Source organism: Chelmon rostratus, chromosome 6 (assembly GCF_017976325.1).
Source record: "Chelmon rostratus isolate fCheRos1 chromosome 6, fCheRos1.pri, whole genome shotgun sequence".
NCBI lineage: Eukaryota > Metazoa > Chordata > Actinopteri > Chaetodontiformes > Chaetodontidae > Chelmon > Chelmon rostratus.
Genome location: NC_055663.1, coordinates 8,332,850 through 8,345,946, shown reverse-complemented (window position 1 = coordinate 8,345,946; position 13,097 = coordinate 8,332,850). Strand labels below are relative to the sequence as shown.

General features: G+C 43.6%; 1 protein-coding gene across 1 annotated transcript in view; it reads right to left on the bottom strand.

The window, feature by feature from the left end:
* Positions 1-252: 252 nt before the first annotated feature.
* The window catches only part of zfpm1 (zinc finger protein, FOG family member 1), a 103,414-nt gene continuing 90,569 nt past the window's right edge, over positions 253-13,097 (bottom strand). Inside the window, exons 5-9 of the mRNA XM_041939704.1 lie at positions 8,409-8,511; positions 7,458-7,706; positions 6,280-6,513; positions 5,870-6,112; positions 253-5,645 (exon numbers count right to left, since the gene is read on the bottom strand). Of these exons, the coding sequence (XP_041795638.1) occupies positions 3,010-5,645; positions 5,870-6,112; positions 6,280-6,513; positions 7,458-7,706; positions 8,409-8,511 (3,465 nt within the window). The 3' untranslated portion in view covers positions 253-3,009. The remainder of the gene's footprint in view (positions 5,646-5,869; positions 6,113-6,279; positions 6,514-7,457; positions 7,707-8,408; positions 8,512-13,097) is intronic.

Below are 13,097 nucleotides of genomic sequence, written 5' to 3'. Positions count from 1 at the left end.
TTCCTTCAGGTGCGACTGATCACTCATGCACAGTGTTTTGAAAGGACAGCCGATGATTCATCCAGCTTTTCTTCACAAGCCAGTATCAAACAAAAATACCGCACTTGAAACTTTCTAATGAAAGGAAGTTATTTATGAGTGACTACGCACAACAGTCAAGGACTCCCACTCAGATTTATGACGAGAGTTGTGCATAGGTGTTAACACGAAAACGACTGCAGCCACTGGAAAGAAGCACAGCCACACTCCTCATCAGTGTCTCTCAGAACTTTTTTATTTCCCATGCATAGTTTGGACAAGAGTGTAGTGGAACTGAAATGAAATGAAAAATATGGAAATAAAAATTTTGACATTCATTGTGATTTTCTCCTTTATGGACTGGACATCAGAGGAATCATGAACAAAACGTGGTTGCAACTAAGAAAAAAAAAGTTTTCTGCGAGGGTTAAAATCTTTCAGAAAGTCCTTCAAGGTACAACAATGACGCATTTTGGACGGGGCAAAGTTCTGTATAACATAAATACATTACAAAAAAAGTCCCTAAAACTAAAACATTCAGCACATTTTTATACAACACAGTGCAATTAAAAGGGGGTAAGTTTAAAGAATGATTTCCAGGACTCAGTTCCTCAATTTCTGATTTGTTGACTTGACTCTGTGACTTTCTTCTGCTTCTTCTCTCTCCTTTTAAGAACAGAGAGAGAGACCAGCACAATTGTAAACACTTTTAGAAAGTAGTAAGATGTGTCTGGTACAACGCTGCACCAAACCACAGCAGAGCAGAAAACCAGTAAATTATGATTAAAAAAAAAAAAACATCCTTCATTTTTACACTTGGTTTCCAGTTTTGGGAACAGACAGATGTGTTGAACATGAACATGGGTATCTATGGGTCTTTTAATGCTACTACTGAATAAACAGAGGTCCAGATCTGTCCTGTGTTGGTAGGTTTACAGTTAGACTGATATCAGCATTTTATCAAAACGGTCTACTAGCAGCTGATCCATGTGCTCCCCTGCTGACCAGGATAACCTCTTCAGTATGGGAGGGTTGCACACTGACAAGAGGAAAATGAGGAAAATGTTTATTGTTGAGAATTTAGAGGAGAAAAATGACCAAATTTGTAACAAATTCAGCATCTGGCTGCAATATTGATATTGGCAGCTTCAATTCAAAATGTCTGGGCCTTAAAAATCTTAAGATGAGGCCTGCATTGGTAAATTTGCCTCAATATTGGAAAAAAAAAAGTATTTCACAGTTCTAACGAACACTGTATTGCAACTGCAAGAGCAGCATGGAAACTTGTGGCGTAAACTGTGCCTGCGAGTATGTGTGCATGCGTGAGGGAGCAATAAAGTGAGAGAAGAAGAGCACAGCCTCACACACACCATGGTCCACAACACTGCTTACTCTACTGTGTGAGGTGTTACACTACGATGTGACTATTTCCTGCTATATCTTCATTGCCGGACAGAAACACAGTCATTAAAAAGGAAAAAAACATCTCACAAGATGTGTATTAGACATCAAAGCATTGATGTGTTTTGTGCATCCCTCAGTACAAGTGTGAAATGGCAGTTTGAAACAAAGAATGGAAAGCTGTGTATCCTTAAAAGTCATACTTTGCATGGCATGGAGCCCGGTAACTAAAGATAGATTTGTGATTGAAAATTTAGTATTGTATACCCTAAAATCTGGGAGTCTACATCATTCTCACCAAAGTATAAACACAACCGAATCAGAAGTGCCCTCTTCAACCTCCTTCTGTGTAAGTGAGGAAGCTGTTCTGGTCTAATCGTGTTGCTGATCAGAAAGGTACAAGAGGGGATAAAAATAAACACAGCGCTGGTTTTCAGACCTCACCATCAATTAAAGACTACATAAACAGAACACCAAATGCTAACGTGATAATAAAGTTCAGTGTGATCCCAGTGATTACTGTGAGAAGATATTACATATCTACACTTAGAAAATACACTTCAACACACCCAGATCCAAATAGTTCCTTCTAACAGTATGAAAAATATACAAATAAAAAATACAAATACTCTCAGACACCAGGTAGGTAGTTTTCTGTTGACATGAAATCAGTGAGGACTAAAAGATAGAAGATAAATATTTCACATTTTTTTCTCCCTTGCATTTTAAAGAGAAAATAAAAAAATTGTGTGTATGAAAGAAAAGAACTGTCCATTTTGAAATATCATCCTTCAGTAATTGGTAACATTGTGATACCACATTTTTCTTTTTCAGCTAAAAACGCTTTCGCTTCTCTAGTAAGCAAAAGAGAGCCAGTGTTGAAACCAAAAGCATTATAGAATTCTTTTTTCAGACATCATACACTATGCACAGATAATAAAAACATTAACAATGATCAAGTCCTTTCCACACAACATAAATGATTCCTCCGTTTAGGTCTGGAACATTAAGAGCTCAGGAAAAGACTGGAGATTCATCATAATCAGCTTCATCGTTACTGAATCATCATCAGTCAGAAATGCCTCCAACAGTCAGAATCCAATTACTGCCATTATGAACGCAGTTCAACAGAGAGACAGACAAGAGGTTGTTGACATCGATCTTTTTAACGTCCCATAATGCAACATACTGTGAGGCCTGGGAGTGGTAGATGTTTAATTAGGGACTGGGGTACTAAGACAGACAGTGATCTAGGGGACGAGGGCACACCAGTGTGTGCAGGTAGCATCCGTCTCAGCTCTTAGTGTACTACAAACTTTGACCCATAGGAGGAATATCAGTTCATATATTAGTAACACCACCTGCAAATTCTGCTCTGGAGCAGCTGGACATCGGGCCCTGCCAGGTGAGTAACAGTCATTCATTGTCATTCATGGTCATGCCAGCTGAGTGCCATTTGGCACCAATGTGGGAGGACTGGCAGAGGAAGAGGGACATCTGAGCTTCTTGGAACTTAGGGAAGGAAAGCCTCCACTCAGAAAGATAAAGGAAGGGGAAGAGATGGAGGAAAAAGAAGAAGAATCACTTGGCTCACTTGACATGTTCGGCACTGTGGGAAGAGCAGTAGTACTTCTTATGAGCTATGAATGTGGAGAGGCTGCTGAACTTGATGTTGCACAGCCGACAGAAGCGGGAGTTACCGTTCTGGACGGGGGAGATCACGGTGGTTTTAGGGCCAGGCATGGGGGCAGGCTGGGGTGCTGGAGCAGGATGGGAGGCCGCGGTTGGGGCGGCCTTGTTTAGAAGATGGGATGACCCCACCGTCTCCCTCGGGATCTCAGGCACAGGTGACAAAGTCAGAGAGGGAGCCCTTGGGGGAGACACAGGGAGAGGTGAGCCGGCCGAAGGTGATCCATCCCCAGCTGAAGGGCTGCCGTTTACCAGCGGGGAGGCAGGAGAAGTTGTACCGCTCCTTGCCTGTCCATTGATGCTGTCTCTGTGCATTCGGGAGACCAGTCTGGGCTGGCTAGTTGGGGTGGTGGAGGTGGTTGCAGGAGCTCCATCCCTGGGACTAAGGCTGGGGCTGCGGCTCACAGCACTGCCTAGCTGGGGCAGGGCCTCCTGGGGTGGCTGAATGGTTACAACCAGGCCGTGGGTAGTCTTGAAGTGCTCCATCAGGTCACAGGTGATGAGCCTATTAGGGCAGTATGGGCAAATCACCTGAGGGGAACCAGCACCTACACCTTTGGCTCCAGCTCCTGGGGTGGCTGCAAGTGTGGTGGTTGTATGGGGCGGAGATGTAGTATTGGAGGCAGGTAAGGCAGAGGGGTGAGGACTGGGTGATGTGACTTGAGCCTGGGCAACCCACTCAGCAGGGAGAGCTTTAGCCTCCATGGGGTGCAGAAGATCTGGGCGGTCCTGCTGAGGCCTGCTTTTGGGAGAGGTAGAAGCCGATCTCTTGAGCCTGTGAAGCTGCTCCAAGGTGTGAGGCTGTAGGGTGGTGGCAGGGCAATAGTATGTTTTATGAGCCAGGTAGTTCTCAATGCTGTTGAAGCTGATACTGCAGGCGGTGCACTTGTGGTAGTCACTAAGAGGCAATGCAGGGAGGATGCTGCTACTGCTGTGCCGTGGAACCTCTCTCAGACGGGGCCTCTTGCTCAGGTCAATTGGGCCATCTCCTTCGGGGCTGGAGCCGCCTGCTCCACTGGGAGAGACTTCTTGCTTCACAGCTAAGCCCAGAACAGAGGGAGATGGGGCAGAGGCAGCAGCAGAGGCTGCTGCAGCCGCAGCTGCAGCATTAGCCAAGGCTTCGGTTCTGGCCATGTGAATCTCATACATCTTCTTCCTCTTGCGTGTGCGGATTGGCTGGGGAAGGAAGGCTGCTGTGGTGGTTGCCTTGGTCATGTGTACGGATCGCTGGTTGGATGGGTCATGGCGGGATGCACAGTAGAAGCGTTTGTGGACAGTATAGTTATCATGACGGCTGAAGCGGATGTTGCAGGCCTCACAGAAGGTTCTATTGGGGTCGTCTTCTAGGTCCTCGGCAGAACCACTAGCAGGACTCTGGCTACCTTCGCTTGCTCTTCCTCCTCCACCACTTCCACCTCCGCCTTCCCCTTCAGAAGAGGATGATATTCCCTCTCTCCCGACAGGGGTTTCGGTCTTCACTTCCAAAACCCTCCTAGGTTCTGTGGCTCCACTCCCTGCAGCAGGGTCAGAGTCAGTGGGAGAGGCGGAGGCTGCTCTACTTGCTGCACCACCCTGAGGAGATGCGGTTGAGCCATGTGCCCCACTGGAAGGCACCGTGGCTGGGGCGGCATCCCTTGTTGATCCAGGGCCTGAAGCTGAGGTTGCACCTTCTCCGTGGTGCCTACTGGAGCAGTACAGCCTCTTATGTGCATAGAAGTTGTTAATGTTGTTGAAGGTGATATCACACTCAAAGCAGGTGGCTCCTTTGTGAGGCGGAGTGGCTGTGGCTGTAGGTGCAGTCGGTCCAGAGGGGAAGAAGGCCGCTGGGTTGTTCTGAGGAACTGTCTGTCCCTGTTTCAGACGGCTGTGGACCATCTCTGACATTTTAGCCAGTATCTCTGAGGCCTGAGGCAAAATGGCTGCCTCGGGGTTAAACATGTATTGAGGCAAAAACATTGCTCCTCCTGGAAGAACTGATCCTGTACCTCCCACATGGGCAGGGCTAGAACCAGGGGTGGGACTAGTTGGTTCTGCCTTCACAGTTGTGGTGGCTGGACTCTTCGGAGAGTTCGATGACTGACACGAGGAGGTGGCAGTTTGCCCCTCCTTTGTCTTCCTTCTTGTTTCTTGATTCTCCTCCTCACCACCAACATCCTCCTCCCCGCCATCCTCCTTAATATCCATTTCCTGCTCTTCTGTCTCGGTATCTGAATGAGGCTCCTCTTTGATCTTTAGTTCAGTGGTCGGGGCATCTGCAGGACTGTAGTCCCGAGGTGTGGCTGAGCTGCCATTAGCACCCGGGCTGGATGAGTCTGGCTTAGGGACACAAGCTAGGGGCTCCCTCTCCTGGGGAGACAGCTGGAGCTGGGGGTTGTCAACTGACGATGGGGTGCTTTGGCGAGGGGTGGGGCTCCTTTCAGCTGGGACCCTGACCTCAAGGTGGGTTCGTACATGTTGCTGAAGTTGGGCGGGGGTGTCAGAGTTGTGGCCACACACTTGACATTTCAGTACCACACCAGAGTCTCCTGGACTGAGACCTGATAAAGAGAGCCAAGATTAGCGAACTACAACAGCAGCTTAGATTTGAATGAATTTTGAATTGCAAAATTCTGAAAAATGAAAGTTATAAAAATGGGAATCTTGACTTCATCAATAGTCTTGAACCCCAACACATTACAACACTGTATGCACAGTCACATCCAAGTAATAACAACTCACTCTGATGTTGGAAATCATTTGTCACAAGGACTGTATGACTTACCGGTGGAAAGGGGCAGCTTGGGAAGGCCTGGACCTGGGGAGTACACCTCACTACGAGATCCAGGCTGGCAAACCATGTGGCTGGTGACCAAATGACTGTAGAGGATGTCCCTAGTCGTGGAGACAAAGCCACAGCCATGACACACCCCGTTCAGTGTGTCTGTGTGGACTTTAAGGTGTCGCTCACAGTTTGCTTTAGTGGTGAAGGCTGACAGACAGATGAGACAGACAAATGGACGTTCCCCTGTGAAAGGACAGAGAGAGAGAATAAGTTCAAAGGAAAACCAGTGAGCTCATCCAGCAGATGAACTATTGAAATGGTCGATGAAGGCACACTGCTCAAATATCTACAAATTACGTCTCAATGGTGACCCTTTGTCTGCTTGGCATACATATAAATCTAGCTCTCACCACTGTGTGTGCGCATGTGGATCTCCAGTGAGCTGGCACTGGGGCAGCTCTTGTTGCACTGTGGGAAGGGGCAGATGCGTTCATTGGGGTAGGACTCCTTGGGTTTGTCTTGCGGCGGGGACGAGGCTGCGGCCGGCTGCTTCTGACGGCTTGCGCAGTAGTACATAAGGTGTGCCTGCAGGTTCCTCTCACTGCGATACCAGATCCCACAGTCCTTGCATGGGAAAATGTCCTCTGATAGCCAGAACATACATTTACAGTTATTTGACTGAACAGAAACACAACAAATCGGTCTGTGTTGTGCAACTTGATGAAAAGGACGACTGAACAACTGGAGACCTGTTGAGTGGATGTTCAACTTCAAGTAGCTTAAGTACTTATCCAATAGCCTTTATCTGTATCTTTATTAAGAGTATGCTAATGTATCGAAAATACCTGCAAGCACTCATGGTCACCACACAAACACACATTCCATTGCTCTGTGTATCCAAGGCAACAGGACAGAGGTTTTGATTATGAATAACTATCATACATCTTATTGTTTGGGCTATTTTTGACAACATCCAATTATTTGCTGCAGTCTTACTGGATCCAAGAATATGTGATCATCTAGGATGATTATCAGTGGCCGCAGCAAATCTGTTGTATGTGTGGGCATCAGCCCCAGACATTAGCACAGCACATTACCAACAGGAAACTTTAAGCGGTAGTACTGACAGGAGAGAAAATACTCTGCAGTTGGTGCCGGCTGTTAAAGAGCTGCAGTGTCATCTTGTGGCCAATGAGAGCATTACAACTTTAGGACAAACGGTAAATTGCGGTAAATCATAATGGCCTGCAGGCACCAGTTTACAGTATATTGCCGTGATCAGAATAACAATGCCTGGATCAAAGCTGTAAAGGCTCTCAAGACAAAAAAATGTACTGTGTAAATGATTTGTCTATATTGACTTTTTTTCACATTTTAAATAAATATTCATAAGGAATTGTCATTTCCACTATACTGTTGGTGTTTCTAGTATATTTGATACCACTTTGTACCGTATAGATTATTTAACTTCTGATCCATTCTAAACTCAAGCAGATTAGAACCTTCCTATATACTATACATGACATATACTTAAAAAACAGCTATACTGCTAACAATTTAAAAAATATGAATGAAACACAACACTCACTATTGACAACAGCAGTAGCCAGGATGGCAGCCATGCCAGCTTGCTGTGGGAGGAGCTGGATGTCTGAGTGCAGCGCCGCTGGGTACAGCGGCTCCTCCTGCCCCACAAGTTGTTTCTGGGTAACGAGGCTGAGTGGAGGAGAGAGCTGGGCCAATGGGGAGGAGGAGGAGCCCGAAGGAGGTGACAGAGAGGCCAAGAGCTTTTCACCAGCCGCAAGCTCTCTGGTCACTTTGCAGAACAACTCCTCACCTGAAAACACACAGGCTCATTTCACGATTGGAAACTGACGAGGAACACGCGACTTTTTAATTTGTCTAGGAAAAATAAAACCATCATTCCTAGTTTGGTAAGACATGGTAACAACCAACTCTTCTTTTTCATACCAGTTACTGAATTGCATCTATTTTGGTGTGGTGGCTGCCCAGAGAACTAACATCACTGATGATGGCTTCAAAGCATTTAAGGTTCCCAGTAAATCGACAAAAGCAAAGCTCTGAAACTGACACACCTGAATGGTATGAAGCTGCCATTAGTGATTAATTACCGCTGTGCTTTTCTTCCTATGACATGTCAAAATATCTTCACAGGAAAACTGGGAACATTTTACTTTAAACCACCCAATTTTATAAGTATAGAAACATTTAATAAATAGATTAAAACACACTATAATACAGCTGTAAGCAGATATAAGAATGTCATATGTGTTTATTAATGTACAGTATTTGTCAACAATTATAATTTACCCTAAGAAGACGAACTTTATACTATTAAAGCTGTGTTTTAATATATTGTCATTCATGATCTGTGTATATAGTAGCCTCCACTTCTGGGCACTGATGTCAGCCAACAGACATTACGACTGCTTCACAAGAACATACTGTACATCATGCAGAGCCACACTCATGGACATGACGCTGGAGGCGTTCTCTGTGGTCACACAGAAAAACTCACCTCGGCTGTAGATGGTACAGTTGGCAGCTGAGGCGTCAGAGGCCAGAGGGAGCAGGCTGATCCAACAGTCTGGATCCTCACACACCACAGTCAACCGCGAGTTCTGCACACAAAAACACGCACAGGAAGAAAGAGTAACTATTAGTGCGAAAACAAAAAATTGATGAATCTACTAGTCAATTAAGAGAAAAGGAATTCGTGACAATTTTAATAATCACTTTATTTTATTATGAATACTGTACACTGTGAAAATGTCAAAACTGTGTTGGTTCCAGCTTCTCAAATGAGATGAGTTGCTGCTTTTCTGTTTTTTTTTTTTTTTGTTAATTAATTAATTAATACACGCACACACACACACACAAGCATTTGCAAAGGCATTTCAGGATTTATGCATAAATGACTTTCTCCAAATAAATATTTTCCAATGCACACAAAATATTTGTCATTGTATATAAACGAAAAACAAATCCACAAATAAAAGGTGAGATTTGAGGGTATCATTTGATGTGATATAAACTATACACAATGTGGTAAAACAACCTCTTAGTGAAATGTTTTTCCCTGTTGTCAAACACTATTGCTTAGTTTTTCCAGAAGCAGCACAAGAGTATTTTCTACTATCTGGAAAAAATCACAATAAATGCCAAATGAGAGAGACACATCACACATGCCTGAACACAGAACCAACTATAGACATCTACGGCATTACATCTACCTGCAGGTCAGCATTTATATAAAACAATAACTCTTCTTTGTGCACTAAAAAATATGTATGTGGAGAGAGACATTTATACATAAATCTTGAAATACATATGTGAATCTGTCTGTGTGCATAAATCAATGAACTATGAACAAATGACAGTCTGCATTGTATCTAAAATATCTTACCATGGGGCAAAATCTTTGAAAATGACCACAGTGGGCAAAAAGACAAAAGTCTATCCTGATGATACATTCTGGTTCATTTTCACAAATCTTTTCTAGTTTTGGCAATTTGTGAAAGTTCTGCATACAGTAGTGCTGTAGTGATCCATCTCACAGCTGGAACATTATACACTTTGATAAACACTTTCATTCACTGCCACCCAATAGATTCACGTTTGTCTCATCTCTCCCTTTATCCCCAACATAGTTTCAAAAGGAAACAAGTCAGAGATGCTCTTAAAATAAATGCCATTGTCACTTTCAAGTGTTCATTCTCTTCTTTAACTGCTCTGCTTTATAGTATGCAGACCATGAGATAATCACAGGAAAACCTAAGTACTAATTGCTGTCAATTGGGGAATACACAGTCACACGGTACTGTCCAGTGTGTGGGCAGTGGTAAACAGACGTTTATAAAAAGAGCGCCAGCGAGCAGAGGATGATTACAACCCAAGAAGGAAATGAGGAAATGAGCGGAGCACGGGCTGAACAAAGCTGCATAGAAAATAAAGGAGGAGAGAGAAGAAAAGAGGAGAAGAGGGATAAAAGAGGAGGAGAAGAGGCCCCAGGAGAGAGTGAGAGAAGGAAGGGAAGAGAAAGAAGATCTGATGAGGTCGACAGGCTGCTATTCAGCCGCCTGCCATAATAAGATCCACAGTGGATACACTGGACAAAGAGTGGAGATTCAACATCCAGTGTCTGTATGTGTGGAGGTATGAGAGAGATGACACACACACACACACACACACACACACACACACACACACACACACACACACACACACACACACACCTGTGTTTTCTGAGTACAATCTCCTCTTTGTTCATGTGAGGCACCACGAGCATTCACACAGACACATTTTTTTGGCAGTCACTCAGTAAACTGCTGTGATGTCTGGGTTGCAGGGGGACGTTCTACTGTATGTAAACTCATGCCGAATTCATATTCTGTCGAATGAACAAGCCCGATGTTCATTATTTTTGACAGATGCACTGTAAATGCCAACACGCTGGGGTACAAGTTCCACCTACCCGCAGATAAAAAGTACTGAGAAAAGTGGATTTTTATCAACTTTTAACAGCCATGGCTGTGAAGAGGACAACATCTATCAAAGTGCTACATGGACAGGTACTACACCGTATGTTTGTGCTTCTGTTGTTCTAACTTCTAAATGCCAAAACAGACGTGAAATATGAAGAGCTCCTTCCCTTCTTGTAAAAATGATAAGGCTCACCTATTTGTTTTTTCCTTTTCATAACAAATACATACACATAATTCAACATTTTAAAAGGGAATAAAATATTTTTTGCACTATGCACATCACATCCATGTAACGGCTGAATCTCTTTTCTATCAAACTCACTGCATGAGGGCAGCGCAGCATGGTTCACTTTGATGCAGTATTGTTCATTGTCCACCAGGAGGCAACATCTCCTCAGCACTGGACCAGAGAGACCTCACAATAGACTGACGGAGCAGTTACTGCCGATAAAGGTCAAAGTCGACATTCATTCTGCTTGTTTTGTGTTTTTCCATCACACTCAAAAGCTTTAATACCAAGAATCCCACTGTGGCCCTGGTGCTGCACTCTATAACTACGTTTCAATTCTGATGTCAGAGCGTTTTCTTGCCCAAAAGTCTCATTTATACCTGACTTTTTTAAATTGCTAATTTTTAAGGCCTAGCCTTCAATTAAAATAATATCTAAAACAATTGATAATCCATGACTGGAAACAAATATCTCAGAATTAAATATTCTGGAAATGACCAATGGTAGCCTTTTAAAAAGCTAATGAATACCATCTTCAAAACAGTGGTTATTTTTCTCGTGTTATCAATAGTGCTACATTTAAAGACAGCTGATCAGTGTAAAAATGAACCTCCAAGTGAGTGATAAAGGGATTCATTAGGGAAACTAAGCAGGGGACAGTATGGTGTTGTGGAAAGCCAGTGAGGACCCGGAGCAGGAAGCGTCTTTCATACAAACTGGCACATTTCATGCATTTGGCCAAAAAACGATTAACCAGACTGATGAGTATTCTCATTGCACATGTATCTGACCTCCATTCTTTCCATCTGTAATAAAAGGCCAAAAACCTGGTTCCCCTCCCAGTCAATTCTTCCTCTAAATGCCCTTCATTAGAGAACTACAATGCACACAGAGAATACATACAATCTTCTACATTCATTTTATTAATAGGAAATGTTTTGAAATTCTGCATTTCTACCTGTATTACAGGTACATGAGTAGTTTAAGTATATGCAGTGGCTTGTGACTGCATAGTTCATTGGAACAAGCAGTACAGTACTGTTTTAGATCTTTGGATTTATATGTTTCTATTAATGTTTCCAGGCAGCCACCGAGTTCCCATTCACTTCTGCAAAAGGTTTATTAAAATCACTGGACCATTAACAAGAAAGATGTAACTCTGGCAGGAAATATACACAAAGAAGTCACATGATCACCACATGACCCGAGATGTAAAAGTCACAAATGCCATTGAAGTGTGCTCGCCAGAGACGGCATGCCCACTAGCTTATGTGGTGCCCCTCCTCCCCTTGCAAGGTTGAGCAATCTGGTTCATCCATAAAGCACCGAGGTTTAGTTTTTAACGCAGTATTGTAAGGTGGGGACAGGTGGTGTCTCAAACCCTCTCCCTCTTTACTGAGGGCTGCTCCACTTTGACAGAGACGGCCTCCTTGACGACTCTTTCAAACCACCTGTCTGCTCTTGTCTTGGATACACACCTGATGATCATAGTGACATTTCAGTTGTCATGTGACTTTTACATCTCAGGTCATATGCTGATCATGTGACTTCTTTATGTATATTTCTTGCCAACAACTGATGATGGTGTTTGGATGAACGCTGAAACGTCTTGTTGATTGTTTGCTTTTAATGGTCCAGTGACATTAATAAACCTTTTCAACAGTTTACAACCTGGATGTCTTAGACAATGAACCTATATAGAATTTTTCATGTCTGTACATTATGAAAATGTGTTCATAGACTCTATGACTTTAGGACCCCAAAAATTGTAAATTAAAATTAAACTATTTAAAGAGCGGGCATCACTTTAACTGGTCTCGGCTCATAAGAAATGAGTGGGGAGGTGTCGTGAGTCCACGTTTCTTGGCTATAAAATGGTCATAAGCCAAAAAAGGTTAAGAACGAGTCGGATACAACATACAAAATCATTGTTATGGTCCTCAAATGTCCCAGTAAAATTAATTAGAATCAGTTAATAGCCTTTGAGAGCCTTTGCTGAATAATAAATTTAATAAAAAACCCACACACAAATAGCGCCATAGACTATACCATCACTGATGCAGACCCATGAAAAAAGGCTGCATTGATCCCTATGTTACAGTATATCACTAATCTACATCATGCCACTCCACAAGGTGTTTGTTTACCTGGGGTGGCAGCTTTACTTCATCAGTGTATAGTGTGATCAGGCAGACAGCCAGGGTGTTAAGTCCTACAGTACCTGAAGATGAACGTTGTTTGTGGGGCGGCTTGGGAAGACAGTGAGAAGAGAGAAGCGAAGGACAGAAGGAAGGAAGCCTCTCAGTCTGTTGTACGTTGAAGATTGAGGCAGAGCGTATTGGATTTCATGGGGAACTAGCGCTGATGTGGAGATACGGCTGCTTTTGTTTTAATTTGTAACCCAATGCTGGAGCCGTCTGAGCTGTAAGTACTGCTAATTTGTTTCAGACTAATTCATCACGGCCACAGCTTTGGAATTCACCATGATAGGGCA